The sequence below is a fragment of the Myxine glutinosa genome, chromosome 9 (assembly GCF_964187855.1).
Source record: "Myxine glutinosa chromosome 9, kmMyxGlut1.1, whole genome shotgun sequence".
Lineage (NCBI taxonomy): Eukaryota > Metazoa > Chordata > Myxini > Myxiniformes > Myxinidae > Myxine > Myxine glutinosa.
Genome location: NC_136269.1, coordinates 118,462,221 through 118,489,065, shown reverse-complemented (window position 1 = coordinate 118,489,065; position 26,845 = coordinate 118,462,221). Strand labels below are relative to the sequence as shown.

Genomic DNA, 26,845 nt, shown 5'->3' with positions numbered 1-26,845 from the left:
CTCGCATGGCTTTTGATGTTTATGCAAAACACCTTTACGGTGCTCCAGTTCGCATTCGTATTTTGACGTTCAACCCGAAGGCACGTTCAGTACTGCTGAGACGTTTCTTGGCAAGGGTCATACTGGGTGGTCTGCCGTTGCCTTTCCAGAAATCAGTCAAGGCAGGAATTTGTTTAGGATGCCAGTGATAGCTTGCCTACTCTTCGTGAAGGACACCGTGGAATCTTTAACGTCCACCAAATAATGTTAGCAGACACGACACCCGTTTAATGACCACCCGGGGGAAGACACATACTGATGAATCACCCTGCCTGTGAAACAACAGGAAGACAATTTTGGCTGGGTCTGGATTCAAACCCATGCTAGATAGCTTAGGGGCAAATATGCATGCCTATAGGGCATCCCACCAGCCCTGCTTCTGTTAAGCAGTTGCAAATATTTATCAAAAGGGCTCCACCTTAGAAGTCAATATGACAAAAGTGATTTGCTTCTAGCCTATATCATGTAGGAGCAAATCACGACTGCACAATCAATACAATACAGGGTGACACGTTCACGATGGTAAATCATTAGAAGCACACATTTTGGCTTTGAGTGCCAAAAGTACTCCCGGAGCTCCCAGAGCACGATTACATAAATGCTGAAAAGTTGCTACTGTTGAAAATATTTCTCCAACATCTATCTATAATTCCAGTAATCTCTGTGTGTCTGTGTGTCTGTGTGTTTGTCTGTGACCGCTGTTTCTCGACAACCACGGGTCCGATATACTTGAAACTTGCCAGGTATATTGCTGGGGACCCGAGGATGTGCCTTTTCAAGGTTTCATATTAATCGGACAAGTAGTTACCGAGCTATGGCGATTTCTTTACCAAACTCCGCAAGCCGTTCGCTTTGGACCAAACCATTTCATGTAAATAGAGGGGGGGGGGATTGTCACCGTACTCGCAAGCCGTTCGCTTTGGACCAAACCATTTCATGTAAATAGAGGGGGGGGATTGTCACCGTACTCGCAAGCCGTTCGCTTTGACTTTGCGAATGGACCAAACCATTTCATGTAAATAGAGGGGGGGGGATATAATTTTAGATATATATATAGTACGGGCATGCCCTAGTACATAACAATGTCACATGATAATGTTCAATGTTAACCAAAAGCCTGTTCCCTTCATGTGCGATATCGAGTGGTTAAAAGCTTTCTACTCAGACAAGGTCACAGTACTTTATGTTTGAAAATCATGTGCAATAAAAAGATAATGCAAACATGGCATGAGTGCGCGTCAGTAAAGGCACTTGCCTGCATCAAACTTTCGTTGCAAAGCATCCTGCTCAGCTTTGTTGCCACACACACGATACAGCCCTTCTTGAGACAAACCTGGAACAAGAGGAGATTGCTAAATGACCCACAAGAGCACCAATGTACGACAACACACCCCCAACCCCCCAAAAAAAAACTAATAAAGAGGGGCTACAAAAAAATAATTTAAACCCGAATGTTTTACCAGCTGGAGATGCAGCAGATTTATTTGTGTGCATGATTAACAGGCCAGAAGAATGGGAGGAATGCAACCTCCAATATAATCAGAAGGATACATCGTGGCATGTATGCGACAAGCAGATACACTACATGACCAAAAGTATGCGGACACCTCTTCTAATTAGTGGATTCGGCTATTTCAGCCACACCCATTGCTGACAGGTATATATAATCGAGCACACAGCCATGCAATCTCCATAGACAAACATTGGCAGTAGAATGGGCCGTACTGAAGAGCTCAGTGACTTTCAATGTGGTACTGTCATAGGATGCCACCTTTACAACAAATCAGTTCGTCAAATTTCTGCCCTGCTTGAGCTGCCCCGGTCACCTGTAAGTGCTGTTATTGTGAAGTGGAAACGTCTAGGAGAAACAACAGCTCAGCCGCGAAGTGGTAGGCCACACAAGCTCACAGAACGGGACCACAGAGTGCTAAAGCGCGTAAAAATTTTCTGTCCTCGGTTGCAGCACTCACTACCGAGTTCCAAACTGCCTCTGGAAGCAACTTCAACACAACAACTGTTCATCGGGAGCTCCATGAAATGGGTTTCCATGGCTGAGCAGCCGCACACAAGCCAAAGATCACCATGCGCAATGCCAAGCGTCGGCTGGAGTGGTGTATAGCTCGTCGCCATTGGACTCTGGAGCATTGGAAACACAGTCCGACAGACAAATCTGGGTTTGGCGGATGCCAGGAGAACGTGACCTGCCCGAATGCACAGTGCCAACTGTAAAGTTTGGTGGAGGAGGAATAATGGTCTGGGGCTGTTTTTCATGGTCCGGGCTCAGCCCCTTAGTTCCAGTGAAGGGAAATCTTCACGCTACAGCATACAATGACATTCTAGACGATTGTGTGCTTCCAACTTTGTGGCAACAGTTTGGGGAAGGCCCTTTCCTGTTTCAACATGACAATGGCCCCATGCACAAAGCGAGGTCCATACAGAAATGGTTTGTCAAGATTGTGGAAGAACATGTGTGATCAAAAATTGTGGATCAAAATGTGGAAGAACTTAACTGGCCTGCACAGAGCCCTGACCTCAACCCCATCAAACACCTTTGGGATGAATTGGAACGCCGACTGCGAGCCAGGCCTAATCGCCCAACATCAGTGCCCAACCTCACTTATGCTCTTGTGGCTGAATGGAAGCAAATCCCCGCAGCAATGTTCCAGAATCTGGTGGAAAGCCTTCCCGGAAGAGTGGGGCTGTTATAGCAGCAAAGGGGTGGGGGGGCAACTCCATATTAATGCCCATGATTTTGGAATGAGATGTGTAATGTTCGGGTGTCCGCATACTTTTGGTCATGTAGTGTATGTATATACATACAGTGCTTTGAGAAAGCATTCACACCCCTTGACTTGTTTCACATTTTGTTGTGTTACAGCCTGAATTTAAAATGGTTTAATTGAGATTTTTTGTCACTGATTTACACATAATACACCATAATGTGAAATTGGGGGAAAAAAAATTTGAATCTTTTTTCCAAAATAATTAAAAATGAAATACAAAAATATCTAATTTACATAAGTATTCAACCAACTGAGTCAATACTTTGTAGAAGCACCTTTGGTAGTGATTACAGCTTCGAGTATTGTTAGGCATGTCTGTATCACACCTTTGCACATCTGGATTTGGGGAGTTTCTCCCATTCTTCCTTGCAGATTTGCTGAAGCTCTGTCAAGTTCGATGGGGAGTGTCAGTGAACAGCAATCTTCAACTCTTTCTGCAGATTCTCAATGGGATTCAAGTGTGGACTTTGGCTGGGCCACTCAAGGATTTTCATGTTCTTATTCTAAAGCCATTCTAGTGTTGCTTTGGTTGTATGCTTGGGGTCGTTGTACTGTTGGAACGTAAATGTTCGCCGCAGTCTGAGGTCTTTTGTACTCTGAAGCAGGTTCTCCTCAAGGATTTGCCAGTTTTGCTCCATTCATTGTTCCTTCTATCCTGACAGGTATCACAGTCCTTGCCACTGAAAAGCATCCCCATAGCATGATGCTGCCACCACCATGCTTCACAGTAGGATGGTGTTAAATGGGTGTGAGCTGTGCTAGGTTTCAATCAGACATAGCGCTTTGCATTCAGGGCCAAAGAGTTCAATTTTCTTCTCTCATATATATACTACTCAAAAGAAGTTAAGGGTCAAAAATATTTGTGCATATAAATATAAGCTAATGAGCTATAATGGTGATGACTAATGACAAAATAATTCTTTGATGGCTCAAGAACAGAAAACACAAAACAAAAACTTTTGATTAGACACTAGTTTATTACCCTGATGAAAAAAAGTCAAGCATCCCCCAAAATGATGTTCACACAAGTCGCAGAAGCTTCAGTAACTGGTGTAGCCACCGTCAGCATTCACACATTCTTGACAACGTTGGCGCATGCTGTTCATCAGGCATTGGAAATAACGTGGAGGGATCGCTTGCCATTCTGCGACTAATCGCTGAGCCAGTTGCCGGAGGTTGACGGCAGGGACGTGATGTGATCGAACTCGCCGCCCCAGTTCATCCCACGCATGCTCAATGGGTGACAAGTCGGGTGAATATGCAGGCCAATCCATGTGCTGAACGTTCTGCTGCTGCAGGAAGTCGGTCACCACCCTGGCACGATGAGGTCTTGCGTTGTCGTCCTGGAACCAAGCTCCTGGTCCAATCCGCTGCAGAAGCGGATTTACCAGAGGCTGAACAATCTCGTTGAGATAACGCTGACCAGTCAAATTTCCGTTGACGACATACAGAGGGGTTCTGTGGTTCATGGATATCACCGCCCACACCATCACACTTCCTCCTCCAAATACTTTGAGCAATGTTGAGGTCAGCAAATCTCTCTCCTTGACGACGATAAACACGAGCCCGGACATCATTGAATTGGAGCGAGAAGCGTGACTCATCTGTGAACATTGTCTCTTCCCACTGACCACGGTTCCACCAGATATGATAATCCCACCAAGGTTCGAAATACGCCTCAGAGTTAACAACGTTCGGCTTTCCATCGCCATGAGGTGTTCACCACAGGGCTGACACGACTATATATATATATATATATATATACAGCAATACCCCGGCCTACGTCATTAATTGGTTCCTTAAGCCGTGACGTAACTCGGTTTTTGACGTAAACCGGGCGTAACGCCTTTAAAATGCCTTAAAATGAAGACAAACACCGTGAAACTAGAGTAAATACACTAAAAACACATTTTGGTAATATTTTTTAATTAGTAGTGAACACAATGAATAAATGAATTTGTAAAGAATAATAAATAAAATTAATAAAATTATGTTATTCACCTTAAACTTGGCGTCTCTTCTGAACACAAAAAACACATTTTTGCCATATTTTTAAAAGAGTAATGAACACTATATGCGGGGCTTCTTCGGCGACTCATCAAAACTAGTAGAGGCCTTGCGTTTCTCGACATTAAGTAGGAACTGATCCAAAGTCCCTTGAATTGTGTGCTTCTTCTTCTCAGTTAAGATGGTCCTATACGGGAGAAAAAGGTCACTGGTGCCATTCATCATTTTTGCGAAATACTCGGCGTTTGGGTCTTGTGCCTCAAATATTGCAAGACACTTGGAGAGGTGATAAAAACCTTTCTGCATTTCGGCTACGGTGAATTTCCTTGTCTCCGGTTCTGGAAGCTCATCCTCTTCGCAGCGCTCTTTCTTCAACGCCATTAAGTCCTCATTAGTTAAAGGCTGCTTGTCTGCCTCGATCAAACCGTCGAAATCCTCCTCCTCCAACTCCATCTCCATCTCCAGGTCAGCGCTGAGGGAAACCAAGTTTTTAGACACTGCCTTGACTGGCGCATCAAACCCCGTGAAATCATTAACAAGGTGGGGGCACAAACGCTTCGACACCCCATTCATCGCCGACTGCGTAACCTCCAACCATGCAGCATTAATGTTAAGCACTGCCTGGTAGATGTTATAGTTTTTCCAAAACTGCCGGATGTTGATGCCTTCCTCCTCCGACGTTGCATCGACAGCCTGACGAAGAGTGCGGCGGAGATAGTAGTGCGTAAAAAGTGCTATCACACCCTGGTCCATAGGCTGGATGAGCGTTGTGGTGTTGGGTGGCAAGTACACCACCTTCGCATTGGGGTCAAAATCACCGAGGTTAGTGGGATGGCGAGGTGCATTGTCCAAAATCAGCAGCAATGTAAATTGAATTTTCTTCTCTCGACAATAGCTCTCGACAGCCGGGATGAAATGATTGATGAACCATTCTTCAAAAATTATGACGGTTACCCATGCCTTCATATTATTCATCCAAATGACGGGAAGAGATGCCTTCGGGATGTTCTTAAGTGTCCGGGGGTTCGCCGCATGATACACCAAGAGCGGCTTCAGCTTGAAGTCGCCGGTGCAATTACCCCCAAGCATTAGCGTTAGCCGCTCCTTCGCGACTTTGTAGCCTGGCATGGTCTTAGTCAAGTTCACTATGTTTTTTCGTTCAAAATCATGGTAGATTAGCAAACCTATACATTTTTGGAAACGTTATTACATGGAAAATCTGAAAATCAATGTTTACATTTGCCAATTCCGACCAATTCGATTCGACCAATTCGACCGATCGACCAATTCCATTCGACCAATTGCTTCGATTGACCATTCGACCATTCGACCAATTCGATCGATTCGATTCAATTCGATTCATCGAATTCGATTCGATCGACCATTCGACCAATTCGATTTGCCAATCAATTTGACCGACCTTTGCTTGTGTGGAACGGACTGTGAAAACGATGCGGACTATATTGTCGGATACGACACACAGGACAGTGATGACGAACTCTAAATGGCATATTCTGTAATCGTGTATGTTTGATGCCATTGACTGCCTGTGTATATTTTGTCATTGACTGCCTGTGTAGATGTGAAGTTATACTGACTGCATGTGTATATATGATTTTGCTGACTGCCTGTGTATGTTTGGTGATATGAATTATTGTGACACATTTTGATGTTATTAACTGCCTGTACAAAATGATAACATGTATTTGATTATGCAACTTATCGCGAATATAAAGACAGTATTTTGCAATTCAAAACCTTTGATTCGTGTCTTACCATTCCCGATAGCACTAATTTGATACTTTCATTGGATTCCTTGTCCCTGAAAATATAGGTTTAGTATATTTTAAAAAGTTTTTAGGGTAATTAGAGGCAGAAATAGAACAAAATATGTATTTTACAGTGGCCATTTTGAAAATCCAAAATGGCCGCCATATAGGTATCTCTCCAAATGTAAACATTGATTTTTAGTTTCCTTATGCTATAACCTTTCCAAAAATGTATAGGTTTGCTAATCTACCATGATTTTGAACGAAATATAATTTATTGACAAAGTGAACCTGACTATCTTCTCCTCCTTCGAGATAAAGGATCTGTCGGGCATCCTCTTCCAAAAAAGGCCCGTTTCGTCGACGTTGAAGATCTGCTCGGGCAAGAATCCCTCGTCCTCAATGATCTTCTTCAATGTGGCAGGAAATTCCTTGGCGGCTACGGTGTTGGCAGCTGCGGCTTCGCCCTGAATCTTGACGTTGTGCAAGCTGAAGCGCCGTTTAAAGCGTGCAAACCATCCAGAGCTTGCAACGAAGGTTGTGTCCTTATCCTCCGGGTACTTCTTCAGAAGATCCTGGAACAAAGACTTCGCCTTCTCCTGTATCAGCAGCTGGCTCGTTGGTATGCGTTCATGGGTCTGGCGTTCGATCCACAACAAAAGGAGTCTCTCCATCTCGTCAAAAATCTGACCCCTCTTCACATTCATCACAGCAGTCTTCGCCGACGGCGCTTTTTCAGTGACGTATGCGAGAATACGTTCCCTATCATGAATGATGGTCGATACCGTCGACCGTGGCAGCCCTAAGGCATGTGCTATCACCGACACTTTTTCACACCTTTTAATCAGATTTAACTTATCTTCCATCGTAACCACATTACGCTTGGAAACACCAGCACTATCCTTCTTAGGACCCATGGCGAACACAGACACAGTAAAGGAATAATCACAAAAATAACAGCGAAAGGCAAAGCAAGCACGCAACCGCAGCACAGGACAAAATGCATATGGCGTCACCTTTGTTTTGAAGGAGAACCAGCAGCTACGCGTACGTATACTGTACGTACATTTTAAAAATATATTTAATGTGCTTTTTATTGTATTTTAAATTGTTTTTTAGCTTCTTTTATTGTTATTTTTTATTGTTATCTTTTATTGTTAAGAGCCTGGTGTTGGCTTAGCGGTTAGGGTGCCGGCTTGGGATCCTAGGATCCTGGGTTTGAATCCCCGTCGATCGCTGAATTAACACCAGGGGGGTTGACTCAGCCTGTCATCCTTCCGAGGTCGGCAAATTGAGTACCATTCACTGGCAATTCCCTGTGTGTCGCAAGAGGCGACTAACAGGGTTGGCGGCAAGAAGGGCATCCGGCCATAAAACATTGCTTCAAAAAGGGGACCACGGTGCCTGAAAAAGGCCAACCCCTGCTCTGCGGGGAAAAATGGCCTCTAAAGGTGGTTCTTCTTTTATTGTTAATTTTTATGTACTATTTCATTTATTGTACACCGCACCTTTCCTATGCCATCTCCAGGCATTGCAAATCGTCATTGCTGGGCACCGAAGGGGGCTCGGCAGTGACGCACGCTGAAAGAGAGTACTCAGTTTTCACTCTGGTTGTTTTCTTGTTTTCTTTCTTTCTTTCTTGGTTGTCCGGACGATATCTCAGCCATCCTTTGAGCTAGGAAGCTGAAATTTCGGCACAGTAGTGAGCAAGTCCTTTGTCAAATACGGTATTTTTTGTTTTTTGAATAATCAATTAATTGAGGAGTTATTTAATTATTAGCGTTTAATTAAGTACTTATTTAATTAATTAAATTTCATTTATCTTCTGACCATTATTAACTCAGGCACCTTTTGAGTTAGGAAGCTGATATTTGGACATGCCAATGACCAGGTGATTTGGCTGCAAAGGATATTTTTGATTTATTAATTAATCAATTAATCGATTAATTATTTAATTATTCGATTAATGACAAAAAAATTTTTTTTTTTTAAGTTACAGATTCTGATGAAATAGTGGTAGTTTATGTGTTCTCTGACCAAATTGATTAATAATTTAATTTTTTTATGATTATTATTTATTTATTTTCATTATTAATCATTTATTTATTTTCTTTCTCATTTGGCCAATATCTCAGGCACCTTTTGAGCTGGGAAGCTAATATTTGGACATGAGTGACCAAGTGATGTGGCTATCAAGGATATTTTTGATTTATTGATTAATCATTTCATCTATTAAGTATTTATTGATTAATCGATTAATTATTTATTGAGTAATCAATTAATTATTTAATTTTTTATAAATGACTTATTTAATTAAATTTCTAAAAGATACATCTTCGGATGAAGCACTACTGGTTTAGTTATGCGATTAGCCAATTGATTATGAAAATATTTTGTGATAATCTTTTATTGATTTTAATTATACAATTAATCAATCAATTAGTGTACACCTCTCCCTCCCAATGCAGCCTCAATGAGCTGCACTGCGGTATTGCCGGGCGCCGGAGGCGCCCCGGCAATGCCGCGCTGCAGCATATTTAATTATTTGGCATGGGGCGGTGTACTTTGAATGTATTTGTACTTGTTTTAAATATATTTTAAAGGAAAAATTAATTTTTTTCACGTCCTCCTATTATGATGTAGGAGTGACGTAAAGTCGCACATAATGACGTTCGCCGAACTGAAATTTACTCTAGAAGAGTGGCGTAAAGTCGGATTTGACGTAGGTCAAAATGGCGTAAAACGGGGTATTGCTGTATATACATACATACATATATAAATATATATATATATATATATATATATATATATATATATATATATATATATATATATATATATATATATATATATATATATATATATATATATATATATATAGATAGATATATATATATTGTTGCGGATATGAGGATTGTGTTTTTTTTATTGTGTTGTATTGTATAGTAAATTGTTGTAAATATCACCCTCTGTAAAATGTAATGATTCCTTGTAAATACCTCCGTAGTGTAAAGGTCAAAGGGCGTCTCGGTAGTTATTCCATAAACACCACATTGCAGGACCCGATAATACCCCTGTTCAGTAGTTTATTTCCTTATTATGTGTCTTAGGGTAAGGCTGTGTCTCCCATTAATTTAAATACTCCCTTGCACCAAGTGAAATAAGAATAGGTCCCCTTTCATTTCATTTCAATGGCCAACTGCATTTTGGGCGATTTTCTTCAACCACCATTGGCCACGAGGCAGGGTTGGGGAAGAAAGGCGTGTCTCCACCTCGTCATAGAGGGGAGGAGTGCGCCAGCCCCGAACAACCAACCGAGCACGAGGGGTTTGGTTTGAGAGGGCGGAGGAAGAGCGTTTGGGGGAGGTTCGCAAAGGTTGAGGGGCGGGGCCTATATAACCCGCCGCAGAGACGCCCCCAAGAGAGATGCGCTTTTACTGAGACAAGGAGATGAGTCTGAAAAGAGAGGTCCATGACAAGAGCTGAGTTGTGTGGTTTTGGTCAGAGCTGAGTTGGTCGTCAGGGGTGGTCAGTGGTTGCGTTGAGTGGTTGCGTTGGTTGCGTTGAGTTGTCGGTGGAGAAAGAGTGGTTGGACCAAGAAAGAGAGAGGAGAGAACCCGTCACGCCAGACCCCCCACCAGCGCGTCGGCTCCGACCGTGATCCGACCCGTGATCCGACCCGTGATCCCGCGCACACGACAGGATCGGTGGCATCAGCGGCCGTCGAGGTCCAGCCCGACGTCCGGTGCGGGATCAAGCTCCAGCCAGCTCCGTGCCGTCCTCCCCCTCCAGCCACACACCTCCTTCCAGCCAATCCACTCTGCAATTCCCCGTGTGAGTCGTCTTTGTTTGTTCTGTCCTGGGTAGTAACTAAGTCTGTATAAGTTAGTAATTTTCACTGTGTCACCTGCGTCTCATGTCCCCTGTAAATAATCGTGACTGCTCTTTTTGCTTATGTGTGTAAATAATAATAAATCCCGTTACTCTTCTGTACATCTTCTTCCTCTTTGCATTCGGTCGCTTTAGAGTTTTCCCGATTGAGTAGCTGTGGCGCGATACGGCCAACGTTTGGGTAAATCGGGTTTTAGTCAGGGAACAACTGTTCGGCCGCGGTTACACCACCGCTCGGTAAAAATAACATCCTAATCCGCGGACCGTAACAAATTGGTGTCGGGGAGTGAGATACGAGGCCCGAAGCGTGCTTAACGCGCTCAAAATTACGAGCTGCTGAAAATTTGTTTTAAAGCAAAACCCGAATTTTGAAATCGCGCCATGGCTGGTCAAGGCGACGGGATGCCGGTGGGAGAGATAGACGGGGTGGAATCGACCCAGGACCTCGGGGAAATGTATATGGAGGATGTGGTTGAGGGGGTATCAGGTGCACAAAATGGCGCTCTCGCGCACGAGGTTTCAGGCGCGCAAAATGGTGCCTTTGCGCAAGCGGTTACAGCGGCACCAAATCTAGCCGCGCCCGTGACCGTAGCAGCGCCGCTGGGGGATTCGGACCTTTTTATGTTACAAATGGGGGCCCTTATGGACAGATTGGAAGCCAAAATGGGTGAGCAAATAAGGAACGAAATGAGGGCTAATAGTGAGCGATTGGAGGGACAAATGGGGAACCGGATGGATGCTCAGAGTGAGCAAATGGGCGAAATGGGGGGCGAAATGGGGGGCAAAATGGGAGAAATGGGGGAACGGCTAGAAGCTAAATTTGAGGGGTTAGACAACGGGATAAAAGAGGTAAAGAATGGGTTAACGGGGGTGGAAAATAGAATGGCTGCCCAGGAGAATCAGTTAGAGGGGGTGAAAAATGGGTTAATGGGGTTAGAAAATAGGATGGAAGACAAATTGCGGGAAATAGGGGAGCAATCCGCCCGGGAAATCGAACAGATGGGGAACCAGATAGAGGAGGTGAAAATCGGGTTAGAAAGTAAAGTGGATGCTCAGAGGGATGAATTGGGACAGATGAGGGTGGCATCTACAAAAGAGATGGAGGAGATGAAAGAGGAGATACGACGAGGTGTAAGTGAGGAGGTCTCGGGGGTACGCGAGGAGGTAAAGCGAGGTGAAAAGCGTATAGAGAAAGAGGTGAGAAATGGAACAGTTAGGTTACAAGGGGGCATAGAGGACCTGACGGAGGAGGTGGAACAGCTGACGGAGGCACAAAAAGAACTAACGGAGCAGGTTCAAAGAAACACTGCGGTACTAGGAGGGTTAAAAGCGACACAAAATGACATAAAAAATGACTTAATAGCGACACAGAGGCAATGTCAGATGGTACGTGAGGGACTGACAACGAGGTTGGACGAGGTGACAGAAGTAATGGAGACGAAGGACCGGCAGGTGAGGACGCACATAGAGACGGTCAAGATAGCCTTAGAGGATGAACTTGAGGAGACGCACCGGGAAATAAAAGAGGTGAAGCAAAAGTTAAAGGAGGTGTTAGAGGGGGCGAGTGAAATTAAGAAGAGACGGACAGAAACTAAGAGAGAAATACAGGAGGAGGTGATGGAATATGTGCAAGGTCTGTGTTCAAATCATGATGGTGTGCTCACTAACCAAATAAAGAGTTTGCAGGTGGCGAAGGAGGTGCGGAGACGAGGTGCCAAGGTGAGTGGCGAAATATTCGGCAATGTATATGATGTGAGGAAAGCTTCAGTCGGCTTGGGGGTTGATTCGGATCCGGGTGTTCGTGAGAGGCCGTTGGTGAAGTGTGCGACAGGTACGGTGTGCGAAGGAGGAGGTGTGCGAGAATGTCCGACTCTGGGGTGTGTGAGGAAAAAGTGCACGCCAAGGAGTGAGTGTGCTGTCGAGAGTGAGTCGGTCGTAGCGCGTGTGCGAGAGGGCACATGGAAGCGCGGTGTGGTGAGTGTTACAGAGGATGTAACGAGAGAGTGTACACCTGTGGTGAGTGTTACGGAGGAAGTAACGGGAGAGTGTGCGCGAGAAAGGTGTGTAACGGACGGGTGCATGGGGAAAGAGTGCGCTGTCAAGAGTAAAGGAGAATGCACGCCTGTGGTGAGTGTTACAGAGGATGTAACGGGAGAGTGTGCGCAAGAGGGTGCGCGAGAAAGGTGTGTAACGGACAGGTGCATGAGGAAAGAGTGCGCTGTCGAGAGTAAGGGTGAGTGCGCTGTCAAGAGTGGTGGTGAAAGTAGTGAGAGTGACACGGAGCGTGAGTTGGTTGTGACAGGTGAGCGAGGATGTACACCTGGAATGGAGGGATGCACACCTGGAATGGTAGAGCGTGTGTGGGAATGCACACTTGAGTTGGTAGTGAGGCACGTGGTTGGGTGTGCGAGTGAGAGCACACCGGTGGTTGTCACAGAGGAGGTGACCGAGGAGGGGGCGCGAAGAGGTGTGTTGGTGAGGTGTGCGAGCGACGAATGTGTGCCAAGGTGTTCGGTGGTCAGGTGTGTGACCAAGTCTGTGAGCGGAATGAGTGCACCTGGGTGTGTAAGAGAAGGTCCAATGACGAGGAGCATGGGAACAGCTGGATGTATGAGCAAGGAACGGGCTGCGGGGTGTAAGCATGCAGGTGAGGCATCGACGGTAACCGGGTTAGCGGTTAGAACGACATTTAGCCGAATCGGGCCCTCGGTGCGCGTCGGGCAGCTTCGCGTGCCGCGAGGACCAGCGGGGATCCGAACCACGGCGGGTTTGAAAGGACCGCCGTCCGTGATCCACGCTGTGCCTCGCTTTGAACGGCCGCGTCCGTGCTCCACTAGGCGGAGCGGGCAGCCCAATAGGAAGGGTCGTCATGGCGACCCCTTTTTGTTGAGACGTTCCGGCAGGTCGAGATCGGGCCATGGGATGGCTCCGTGCCGAGGTGGTGCGTGGGATCTCGGCCCGGGTAAGCCCCCGTCCCTGCACCGAATGCGGGACGTATCCAGCCGCTGGCACCAAACAACCCGCATTCATTGCTCGGCTTTACGAAGCCGGGCTGTGGAAGTGAATTGGCGCACCGAGAGGCACTATTGAGAAGACTGATGACGAGAATAGTGTTTTGGCCCCGAAATTAGAAAAACAAAATTTGAAGATTGGCAAAGGATTGGCAGAGTGATGATTGGTAATGGTACAGTGATTGGCAGATGATTGGCAAATTTTTGATTTGTGGAAATTGGACGAGCAAAATTAATAGTAAGAGATGCCCCATGTGATGGGATGGCCAATCCACCATCCCTCACAGCGGGGGGGCAAAGGAGCACTAGTTTTATGGGGTTGATGGCAGTGAAAACTAGCCCGGGTGGGTTAGGATATATCGTGTGTAGGGATCTAGCGAAGATGACATTAGGTAACGTTAAGGTTAGTTATTGACAAGGATACCTGTAGTGGGGACGCAGGTAGATTAGTGTGGATGATAATGACGTGGTATGTGCTTAGTTTAAAGGGAAGATGGGGAGCACTAAGTTAGCAGGGCAACAGGTAGTTCAGATGATGCCGTGTGAGTGTTGGAGGTGTATTCAAGTGTATTGAGCAGTGTGTGAGGATTGAACAGGTGTGATTGAACAGGTGTGATTGCACAGGTGTGCAACTGAACAGGTGAATGGAGCAGTGTTTGAGTGATGGCCAAGGAGTGAGGTGTGTTGTGTTGACCAACTGGTCCAGGAAAAGGGGGAGGGTGCAGGTGGCACCAGGTGTGAGTGCACAGGTGTGCAACAACAGGTATGAGGAACAGGTGTATGGAATAAATGGTAGTGTGGAGTATATGGAGTATTGGAATGGATGGTCCTGGAGTGAGTATGATGGAAGCTATGGAGTGGAGTGGATGGTGCGAAGGTGTGAATGGGGGAAGGATGGACCCCCATCACGAATACCCGGGGCGGGTAGTGTAAGTGTTAGGTAGAGGGTATAGGTAAATTGTGGTTGGATATTGGCATCTGTGGTGCGGGTGGAAGAATGGTGATTGGATGGGTGCATTAGTGTTGTGGAAATGGTTGGGCGTGTAGCCTGTTAGTGTGTGTAGTTGGTTTGGGCACTCCACCACTGTGAGGATGTCGGCCAGGTGAGGCCGCAGGTGGGCTCTGGGAGCCGGTAGTTGTGGATGGGGCCCGAGGATCCGGAGGACGGACCCGGGTAGCCCAGTGCCAGAGGGCACCAAGGGGTGACAGAGCCAGGAGGGGCCTTCCCCAGTAGATAGGTTAGGTTAAGGAGCTAGGTAAGCTCGGGTGGCAACTGCAGTGGTGGAGGTGTGCAGGTGGGTAGACCTGCTGGGAGAGTTACACGTCTCAGCCCAGAAATTGTGCAAGGGCACCGGGAGATGAATCGGGGGAGTGAGACCCCAAATTGAGAAGCACCACAGTTTGGTCAATGGGAATTGGTTTTTAGAACCCATAGTGTAAGTTGGCCAATGGATTGGCAGGGAGAGACCCCTGGTAGTGTAAAGTGTGTTAAAGTCATTTAGAAAGTAGTTAGGATGAAGTCTCCTCGCACCATCTGCATCCACTCACCTGAGATGACGTACCTCCACACCATGCCATGTTTTGATTATTTTTTATGTGCAAATGTTTTGGATTGTGAGACGCATCATGACGTGGGTGTGACATTGTGCTTTGTTGTTCCATCTCTTCCTCCTTATGAGGATTGATGATAAATTGGGTGATGGCAAATTTTGGCTAGAGGGATTGTGGAGACGAATTTGGTTTCGGGGAAATATGGGGAAGACGTGACAGTAGTGATGAATTTGTAAATGTGTAGATTTTGTAAATATGGGGTGAGGGCAAGGGTAGTGTAGGTGACAGGGGGGGTGACGTACGGTAGGGACGAGCTTTCTCATTTCGCTCTCCGTACGCATTTCGCCTTGCATTGCCTTATTGATGTGTACCCTTGTGACCTTACCCCTCGCTCATTTGTCTTCCCCCTTTTGTCTCCCACATGACCTGTGCGCCATTGGGCGCCGAGGGGAGCGTGTGTGAGTCGGCCATTGTGCGCCCGGAACTCCCAGAACCAGCTGTCTGCATCGATGCACCACATTATGGACCACATGTCTGTGGCCGAGCACCACTTATGGACCCCATGGGTTGGGGCGTGGCCCCTCTGCTGGAACCGGCCATGAGGGCCCGAAATCTTGCTGGCGGACCTTGGCCACAGGGCACCGATGCCCCACAGGTGAACCACACGTAGTCGGCCTGGTGGGCCATAAATAAATAAAAGGGACACGTTGGGTGCAAGTTTTAATACAAATAGGCCGCCAGCAAAGAAAATGACAACAGGAAGAAAATAATAATAGCCAGCAGAGGGAGCCGAAGAGCAAGAGATCACCTGCAGGGTTAGGGGTTGTTGATTTTATTTTTATTCATGAACATTGATGAACTGTGGTGACTGCACCGATTGGTGCTTGAGGGTGTGTTGGTGCGTTATGGGTGCTTTCATGGTGCGTCGATGCAGAGCAGACTGTCTCCCCCCCAGAAAGAACAATTACAGGTCCTGGGTTAGTTTTGTAAATAAAAGTAGTGTCAACTGTAAATAATGCTCCCCACCGTCAGTGTGTAGTTTGAAGACCATTCCGCAATTCGGTTAACTGTGGGCGTAAGTCTGTTAGGCAGGGTGCAATGGAGCAGCGGGACACATTTATTTATGTTTTAAAACTGTCGCACTCAGGGTCAGGTTAAAAGTAGAGGGAACTACACCTACGTGTCACACTAAATTAAAGTTGTAGGCCCGGAACGTGCCTAAGAGGAGGAGGGTGCAGTGTTGCGGATATGAGGATTGTGTTTTTTTTATTGTGTTGTATTGTATAGTAAATTGTTGTAAATATCACCCTCTGTAAAATGTAATGATTCCTTGTAAATACCTCCGTAGTGTAAAGGTCAAAGGGCGTCTCGGTAGTTATTCCATAAACACCACATTGCAGGACCCGATAATACCCCTGTTCAGTAGTTTATTTCCTTATTATGTGTCTTAGGGTAAGGCTGTGTCTCCCATTAATTTAAATACTCCCTTGCACCAAGTGAAATAAGAATAGGTCCCCTTTCATTTCATTTCAATGGCCAACTGCATTTTGGGCGGTTTTCTTCAACCACCATTGGCCACGAGGCAGGGTTGGGGAAGAAAGGCGTGTCTCCACCTCGTCATAGAGGGGAGGAGTGAGCCAGCCCCGAACAACCAACCGAGCACGAGGGGTTTGGTTTGAGAGGGCGGAGGAAGAGCGTTTGGGGGAGGTTCGCAAAGGTTGAGGGGCGGGACCTATATAATCCGCCGCGGAGACGCCCCCAAGAGAGATGCGCTTTTACTGAGACAAGGAGATGAGTCTGAAAAGAGAGGTCCATGACAAGAGCTGAGTTGTGTGGTTTTGGTCAGAGCTGAGTTGGTCGTCAGGGGTGGTCAGTGGTTGCGTTGAGTGGTTGCGTTGGTTGTGTTGAGTTGTCGGTGGAGAAAGAGTGGTTGGACCAAGAAAGAGAGAGGAGAGAACCCGTCACGCCAGACCCCCCACCAGCGCGTCGGCTCCGACCGTGGTCCGACCCGTGATCCGACCCGTGATCCCGCGCACACGACAGGATCAGTGGCATCAGCGGCCGTCGAGGTCCAGCCCGACGTCCGGTGCGGGATCAAGCTCCAGCCAGCTCCGTGCCGTCCTCCCCCTCCAGCCACACACCTCCTTCCAGCCAATCCACTCTGCAATTCCCCGTGTGAGTCGTCTTTGTTTGTTCTGTCCTGGGTAGTAACTAAGTCTGTATAAGTTAGTAATTTTCACTGTGTCACCTGCGTCTCATGTCCCCTGTAAATAATCGTGACTGCTCTTTTTGCTTATGTGTGTAAATAATAATAAATCCCGTTACTCTTCTGTACGTCTTCTTCCTCTTTGCATTCGGTCGCTTTAGAGTTTTCTCGATTGAGTAGCTGTGGCGCGATACGGCCAACGTTTGGGTAAATCGGGTTTTAGTCAGGGAACAAACTGTTCGGCCGCGGTTACACCACCGCTCAGTAAAAATAACATCCTAATCTGCGGACCGTAACAATATATATATATATATATATATACATATATATATATATATATATATATATATGTATATATATGTATATATATGTATGTAAATATATATATATATATATATATATATATATATATATATATATATATATATATATATATATATATATATATATATATATATATATATATATGTATGTATATACAGTGAAACCTTGACTTACGAGTTTAATTCGTTCTGTGACCGAGCTCGTAACTCAATTTGCTCGTTTCTCAAATTAAATTTCCCCATTAAAAGGCATTGAAATGCTATGAATCCGTTCCAGCCCCCAAAAAACCACAACAATTCTTTTTGTTACGTGTTTTTAAATAAGAAAAATGTACTTTATAAATAACAAATAATGTATAAACAAGCACGACCTCGTATATACTGTTCATAATAAAAGAGAATGTTGTAGCGACCCATGGGTCCCCCAAGCAAGACCGGCATCAGAATCTCCTTGCTCCCGCCGGTGACGTCACCGGCGGGGATCCCCGGCGCTAGTGGCTGGTCACGTGACCGCCAAAGCGTCCCGCGCGTGCGGGTATAATGAGCTACACCTGTGGATCACGTGACCACCGAAGCACGCCTCGCTTGAGAGGCGTGGCTTTCGGTTTCGGTTTGGGTTCTTGGTTTTGCTTTATAAGGCAGCCCGATAAACGGGCTTTTTAGTGTTCCCGAGTTGGTTTTACGAATAAACATCTTCTCGGACGAGTTTGTGCCTTGCCATCCTTTTATCCGTATTCTGCTGGAGTCCAGACTCCTTCAATGTAAAGAAATAAACTGGTTTTATTAAGTGTTGTGGCGGACGCGAAAGCACTGACGTGGTGACATCACCCCGCACACCAAGTGGGGGTGGGCCACGCCGGGGAGAGAGGCGTGGCCTCAGGATATAGACGGGGCGCGCAGCCTTGAGCAGCTTAGTGCTGCAGTTTGAATAAAGACTTGTATGAACCGCGTTGTCCGCTTGCTCCTTGCGTAAGCATTAGCGCGCGCAGCATCGCGCTACAGTGTATTTACCTTGAAGATCAGATGAAGATGCTGGCGGAGGTGGAGGAGATAACTTTTGCCCTTTTCGCCACACTTTCCTCGCTTTCACTTGCAGGGCGTTTCAATAAAAACCTGTCCAACGAGGTTTGTTTCTTCCTCCCTTTCAAAATGTTTCGAAAATTCTCCATCTCTTCATGGATAGAGGTCCGGAGCTTTGAAATAATCGTAACGCCCTTGGCTGGCGTTATAGCCTTTATCGACTCCTTCTGCTTCAAAATCGTACATATCGTAGAAGTACTACGATCGTACTGCCTCGCCAAGTCGACAACACGCACACCTCGCTCATGTTTTTCGACGATTGCGTGTTTTATATCCAAGCACATCATCCTCTTCTTCTTCTCAGTACTGCCCTTGGCACTCAATTTCTTAGGACCCATGGTTAAAACTAAGAAATTTTCCAAAATAACCAACATGCGAAAACAAAGCAGCAGCGATATACGGCAGAGATGCTTGCACGGCAAGATAACCACGTGACCGGAACGCTCGTTGGGCCACCTGGTGGCGGGTGGCGTAAGCTCGTAACTCAGATCTCGGCTCGCATCTCAAAGCAAAAAACCGCCCGAGCGACGGCTCGTATCTCGGAAAACTCGTAAGTTGTTGCACTCGTAAGTCAAGGTTTCACTGTGTATATTGTTACAGGTCGCGGACAGATGTTATAGACCGAGCGGTGGTGTAAGACCGCGACCTAACAAAACTCACCCGATTCACCCAGAACTTTGGCCGTATCGCACCGTAGCTGCTCAATGAGGGAAAAGACAAAAACGACGAATGCAAAGAGGAAAAGGAATTAAAACGAGAAGACGTACAGACGAGTAATGGGGTTTATTATTTACACACACAAGCAAAAAGGAGCAATTAAGTTTATTTACAACACATAAGACGCAGGTGACACAGTGCAAATACTAGCTTATCTACAGGCTTAACTTATCCCAGGACAGAACAAACAAAAGACACTGACTCACGCGGGGAATTGCAGGAATCGCAGGATGTGGAGGGCTGGAGGGAGAGGGAGGTCCAAAGGGGGGTCATGCAGCACGATCGGCGCGTTTAGCAGCCGCCGTTCCTTTTCGGCCCTGCTCCAAACCGCCGCCCAGGCCCCAAGCGGCTGCCGGGTGTCGCTGCTGCTGCCGCCTCCACTTGCCTTGCCAGGCCTTGTCCCACTCGTCTAAACCCTCAACTCTTTCTTGGTCCCTCACTCTTTACCACCACTCTCTTGACGACCAACTCAGACCAACTCAGACCTCTCTCACCAAGACCAACCCTTTGTGACCAACCGACTCAGACCCTCTACTGGCAACCGACTCAGACCAACTCAGAGTGCATCTCTCACCAACTCCTCTGTAAAAACGCATCTCCGACCAACTCCTCCCGTGACCACTTCCGTTTTGCGCCTTTTATAGCGCCTCCAGCGATTACGCCCCCGGCGTTTTTGGACACGCCCATCGGGGTGCTCACCTCGGCCCTGGTTGGTCGCGCGACCCTCGGGCTCCGCCTTGGATGACGACGGGCGGGCACGCCCCTCCTCCCCTCTGACGAGGTGGAGACACGCCTTTCTTCTCCGACTCAAAGCACTTGGTCAATGGCGGTTATTGGAGGGGAGGTGATTGGGAATCGAGGGCTCAGCAGTGACGAGAGGGGATGTAATATGGAAATGGAGGTTTTGGGGATGGGAAGGAAAGGGAATCTATTCTCTTTCACTGGTGCAATGGAGTATTTCAATTAATGGAAGACACAGCCTTACACTAATACACATAATAAGGATATAACTGTCAAAAAAGATATATCGTGTCCTGCATGTATGTTTTATGGACTAACTACGGAAACGCCCTTTGACCTTTATACAACCACAAACGGAGGGAGGAGGGGTGATATTTTACAACAACCTTTTACAACAACATTTTACCACAACAACAAAATAAAAAAACATTCTCATATCCACAATATATATATATATATATATATATATATATATATATATATATATATATATATATATATAACTGTGAGAAATAGTAGAAACTCCACAGTACGAGCAGGGCGTCTCATTTGCATTAAATAAATAATCGGGAGGTTAAATCAGACGCGGACGTAGCTTTAGCTCCGTCCGCGTCTGATTTAACCTCCCGATTATATATATATATATATATATATATATATATATATATATATATATATATATATATATATATATATATATATAAAATGCCTAAAAAAAGTCCACACCTCTTTAAAAAATTTCAACTTTAGTTGCCTTAGAGCCTGGAAAAAAAATGCATTAAATCCAACTTCATTTAGACATCGTCACCCACAACTTCCAAGTGAAAACCAACTTCAACAAATTTCAGAAAAATAATGTAAAAATACAAAACTAGAACGGCCCCTAAATAGAGAGTAGACCTCCGCCAGGTGAACAGTTGACACTTTGTATCCCAGAGTAAACCAGAAAATCACAATACAGAATCACATTTAATCAGAATCATCCATCCACAACGTTTTGAGATATCCTGCTATATATCGTTTTTGGCCCCGTCTCCCAATGGTGAAGAACCACTTAAAAAATGATAATAGCCAGATGCAAATCCGGATCTTCACCAAAATCTAATAATTTCCTCCTTGTCACATACGCTACCTCTCTGCGAAATTTCGTCCGAATCCGTCCACAACCTTTTGAGATATTTTGTTCACAGTGAAAACGACAGACAGGGGTGAAAACATAACCTCCATTCGCCTTTGGTGGTGGAGGTAACGAGAATATCTTGGTTGGATAAGTGTCAACCCCCCTTATAATAGCAATTGTAAATTAGCTCAGGTGTAACCGATCACCTTCAAAATTGCACACCAAGTTAATTGGCCTCCACCTGTGTTAAATTGTAGCGATTCCGATTATTTCAGAATAAAATCAGCTGTTCCTGTAGGTTTCCTCTACTGGGTAGTGCATTTCACAGCAAAGACTCAACTATGAGCACCAATGAGCTTTTAAAAGCTCTCTGGGATAAATTTGTGGAAAGGCACAGATCAGGCGATGGGTATAAATACATTTCAAAAGCCTTGAATATCCCTTGGAGCACAGTCAAGACAATCATTAAGAAGTAGAAGGCGTATGATACCACCAACACCCTAACTAGATCAGGCCGTCCCTCCAAACTGGAGGACCAAGCAAGGAGGAGACTGATCAGAGTGGCCACCAAGAGACCAATGGCAACTTTGAAAGAGCTACATGCCTTTATGGCAAGGATTGGTCACTGTGTGATTGGACAACAATATCCCAAGCATTCCATAACGCTGGTATGTACGGTAGGGAGGCAAAAAGGAAGCCAATCCTCAAAAAAGCCCACCTTGAGGCAAATTTGAGGTATGCAAAAAAAATTACTCCACAGATTCTGAAGCCATGTGGCAAAAAGTTTTGTGGTCTGACGAAACCAAGATGGAAACTTTGGTCTAAATGCAAAACGTTACATTTGGCACAAACCCAACACAGCACATCACCCAAAGAACACCATCCCTACTGTGAAGCATGGTGGTGGCAGCATCATGTTATGGGGATGTTTATCATCACCAAGGACTGTGGCACTTGTCATTATAGAAGGGAAAGTGAATAGAGCAAAACACAGAAAAATCCTAGAGGAAAACCTGCTGACCTCTGCAAAAAGCTGAAATTTGGAGGGAAATTTACCTTTCAGCATGGCAACGACCAGAAGCAAACAGCCAAAGTGAAACTAGAGTGGCTACAGAACAAAAGATAAATGTCCTTGAGTGGCCAGGTCAGAGCTACAGTCACGTGAAAAAGTAAGTACACCACATGTAAAGTTTTGACTTTTTCAACATATTTCAACATACAGCTATTTGATCTTCCTTTCAACAATATTGATAGATAAAGGTGATATAATATAACCAATATCATGAAACATTTACATTTTGTCGTCCATTGTATAATTTAAATAAACATCAATGCCAATTTCGCATGTGGAAAAAGTAAGTACACCCTTGGCTCTAATAGGTGGTATTGCCCCCTTTGTCAGAAACAACCTCAAGTAGGCGTTTCTTATAACTGTCTACCAGTCTCTGACATCGACTGGGAGAAATTTTTGCCCACTCCTCCATGCAGAATTCTTTCAGCTGTGCGATGTTTGAGGGGTTTCTTGCATGCACAGCTCATTTCAAATTCCCCCACAACATCTCGATGGAATTTAGATCCGGGCTTTGACTTGGCCATTCCAGAACCCTCCATTTCTTTCTTTTCAGCCATTCCTTGGTGGATTTAATGGTATGTTTAGGGTCATTGTCATGTTGCAAGGTCCACCTTCGGTTGAGCTTCAACTTTCTGCCAGATGGCCTCACATTATCCTCACGCACCCTCTGGTACAATGAAGAATTCATAGTGGATTCTATGATGGTGAGCTGCCCAGGCCCTGATGCAGCAAAGCTGCCCCAAACCATAATATTTCCACCACCATGCTTTACAGTTGGTATCAGGATCTTGTGGTCAAATGCTGTCTTTGGTTTTCGCCAAACATGTCTGCTGGTACTGTGGCCAAATAACTCTACCTTCGACTTATCTGTCCAGAGCACATTGTTCCAGAAGTGCTGGTCTTTGCCTAGGTGTTCATTGGCAAACTTTAGTCTTGCCCTGATGTTCTTTCTGGACAGAAAAGGTTTCCTCCTGGCACACCTCCCATGTAGATCAAATTTGTGCATTCTCTTTCTAATGGTAGACTTGTGCACTTTGACATCAACAGTGGCAAGAGCTACCTGTAGGTCCCGTGATGACATTCTGGGGTTCTTAGAGACTTCTTTCAGCATCTTGCGGTCTGCTCTCGGGCTGAACTTGCTGGGGCGGTCTGGCCTGAACAAGTTGGCAGTTGTTTGGAATCTTCTCCACTTGTAGATGATCTTCCGGACAGTCGAATGATCGATTTCAAATGTTTGGAGATCTTTTTAAATCCCTTCCCAGACTCGTAGGCATCTATAACGTTCTTTCTGAAGGCCTCAGAGAGCTCTTTTGATCGAGGCATGGTGATGCCGCACACTTCAACAACAAAGAGCAAACCAAACGAAATGTCTGAGGTTTAAATAAGACAGGTTCCTCCAAGATCCTCTCTAACGATGTTCTAATCATTTGCACCTGAGCTGGTGCACCTGATTCTAATTTTAGGTATTTGAAGTAGTGATAAATGTAGGGGTGTACTTACTTTTTCCACATGTGAAATTTGCATTTATGTTTATTTAAATAATTATACAATGGACGACAAAATGTAAATGTTTCGTGATATTTGTTATATTATATCACCTTTATCTATCAATATTGTTGAAATGAAGATCAAATAGCTGTATGTTGAAATATGTTGAAAAAGTCAAAACTTTACATGGGGTGTACTTACTTTTTCACGTGACTGTAAATCCTAATCCAATAGAAAATCGACCTAAATCCAACTGAATATGTGGCATGACTTGAAGATTGCTGACCATCAACGTTCCCCACGCAACTTGACTGAGCTTGAACAGTTTTGGCAAGAAGAATGGGTAAATATTGCCCAATCAATGTGTGCAAAGTTGGTAGAGACTTATCCCAACAGACTGACAGTTGTAATTGCTGTCAAAGGTGCTTCCACCAAGTATTAACTCAGGAGAGTGGACACCTATCTAACCAAGATATTCTACTTTTTTATTTTTAATTAACTCCCTGAAATTTGTCGAATTTGTTTCTCACTTGGAAGTTGTGGGTTACGATGTGTAAATAAAGGTGGAAAAAGTCTCATTTAATGCAATTTAATTCCAGGCTATAAGGCAAGTAAAGGTGAAAATTTTGAAAGCGGGTGTAGATTTTCTATAGGCACTGTATAGTGTATATACTGTATATACAGACTTGGCATTTAATATGGAATATTTTTTTTGTGGGGGTGAACTTACTTTTCAAGATGTCTTAGAACCAAAAGTTCATTGGAATTATGTTGAAATTATTCTAGATTTTGTTAATGTGACCTTTAAAAGAAACAAAAACCACATTTGACATTTCGAAACAAATAAATTGATCCTTGAAAGTGATGGAAACTGATATCGAACTCAATTCATGGACAGTACTGTGTTAAACTTCTGTACGTTTTCCAGAAGTATCTCTTTATTTTGCACATTAGCCAAATTCTTTTTTAACAAAAACAAAAGTTAAATTACGACTGGGATTACGGACAGTAAAATTACAGTTCAGTACTTCGTGTAACCCCCACGAGCATTCAGGAGAGCACGCACACATTGTTCACGAGATTTGCCAAGGTTTGGACAGGAATCGCTTGCCATGCAGTGACAATAGCCTGCTGCAATTCACGCACAGAGGTCGGCTGCTGGTCCAAGTGGTCGATTTGCCGCGTTAATTCTGCCCACAAGTTCTCTATCGGATTCATATCCGGGGACATGGCAGGCCACTCCATATGCTCTACACCACGGTCAGCAAGAAAGTGTTGGATCATGCGAGCACGATGAGGCCGTGCATTGTCATCTTGGAAGACAAAGTTTCCTCGAAAGGCTGCACGAGCAAATGGAAGCAATGTTTCTTCCAGAATGGCCCTGTACTTGAACTGGTTCAGGTTTCCATTCAGAACAACCAGGTCAGTTTTGCCCCCTGCATGAAAAGCAGCCCAAACGGTCACCCCACCACCTCCAGGTTGGACTCTTGGCACTATACAATCTTCCTTGTGGGCTTCATGCACTTGTCTGCGCACTCGGACGCGGCCATCTTGACAACAGACCAGAAATCTAGACTCGTCACTGAAGGTCACATGATTCCAGTGTCCTGGCTGCCATTGACGGTGCTCTCTGGCCCACTGCAATCGGCGCTGGCTGTGTTGTCTGGTCAGGCGTGGCTTTCTCAGGGGACGCCTGGCACGATAGCCTGCTTGAACCAGTCGTTGGTTGACTAGCCTTCTGGATATAGGCACATTTGTCAGTTGCTGCCACTCATCCCTAAGCCGATTAGCTGACTTGGTTCGGCCATTGCGGACTAACCGGTTCAGCTGGCGATCATCCCTCCTTGGGGTTCTGCGGGGACGTCCTGGCCTCGGTATTGGAGTAGGGACACCCCTCTGAGCATTTCGTTTCAGGATCTTTGACACTTGACCTTGAGTGATGCCATGCTGCCGAGTAATAGCACGCTGTTTCATGCCGTAATTTCGTAAAACCACCACTCCATGACAAACAGCATTGTCGAGTTGACGGACCATCTTCAGAGGAAGTGGCAATAACTTTTGGAGACGTGCAGCAGTTGTTTTCCACTAATACAGAACGCAACAACCCTTGTATACCCGACTGTGAAGCCAATCATCAAATGCACCTGTCCGTACATTTTGCCACGCCACCTGTGATATAATCCTGTTGTTGACTTCTTGCTGCGACAGACAATCAGTGACATGGGTCTTTTAACAAATAAATCACCAAAGTGTAAAAGAAACTCACCAGATTGATATACTGAGTTAAGAAAGTAAACCCAAGTCAAGAAAAAAAATATTCCATATTAAATGCCAAGTCTGTATATATATATTTTTTTTTATGTATATATATATATATATATATATATATATATATATATATATATTAGGGTGGTGCTCAAAATAATTTTTTTTTAAATATTTCCTGGGACATGGCTTTATGTTGTTCCTTTTGTTCCAAAATGAAAAGACACCAAATATGAAAGCAATCTGATTTTATTTAGGGGTGCCACATCAGCCTTCAAACTAAAGGTGTCTACAAAACTTTTCTATATATGGATCGAAAGCAAAACCAGAAGTTTGTTTTATGAAAATCCACCCTCCACTCACTTTCTTTGTATTCTAGCAAACACAAGTTACAATAGCTGCACAAATAGCACTATATTGCTATGAAAACTCAAATTCAATGATAACAATCCAAATGTTCAGTTCATAAAATGAAGAGACACCATATCACATAATATTAAAAAACCCAAATATAATGAGAAATGTAACTCCTATTTCTGGGCCTGTTTCACCACTGTTGCCTTCTTGGCATCGGGGTACATCTTCCTGTGAGCAGCAACAACTTGGAGCAGAGCTTGCTTTTGCTCTTCATCCTTTGTAAGGAGCTTATTGTAGTCTTGTATCAATGCGACACCCCTTTCTGCCCTGTCGTTCACCATGACTAAGCCACTGGCGGCTTTCTTTGCTTCCTGAAAGCTGGTTTCTTGCTCCCATGAACCAGGATCCTTATCCATCCAATCAGT

General features: G+C 45.0%; 1 protein-coding gene across 1 annotated transcript in view; it reads right to left on the bottom strand.

The window, feature by feature from the left end:
* Positions 1 to 26,845, bottom strand: part of LOC137435042 (rho GTPase-activating protein 5) — a 100,345-nt gene that overhangs the window by 15,491 nt on the left and 58,009 nt on the right. Inside the window, exon 4 of the mRNA XM_068128421.2 lies at positions 1,295 to 1,372. Within this exon, the coding sequence (XP_067984522.1) occupies positions 1,295 to 1,372 (78 nt within the window). The remainder of the gene's footprint in view (positions 1 to 1,294; positions 1,373 to 26,845) is intronic.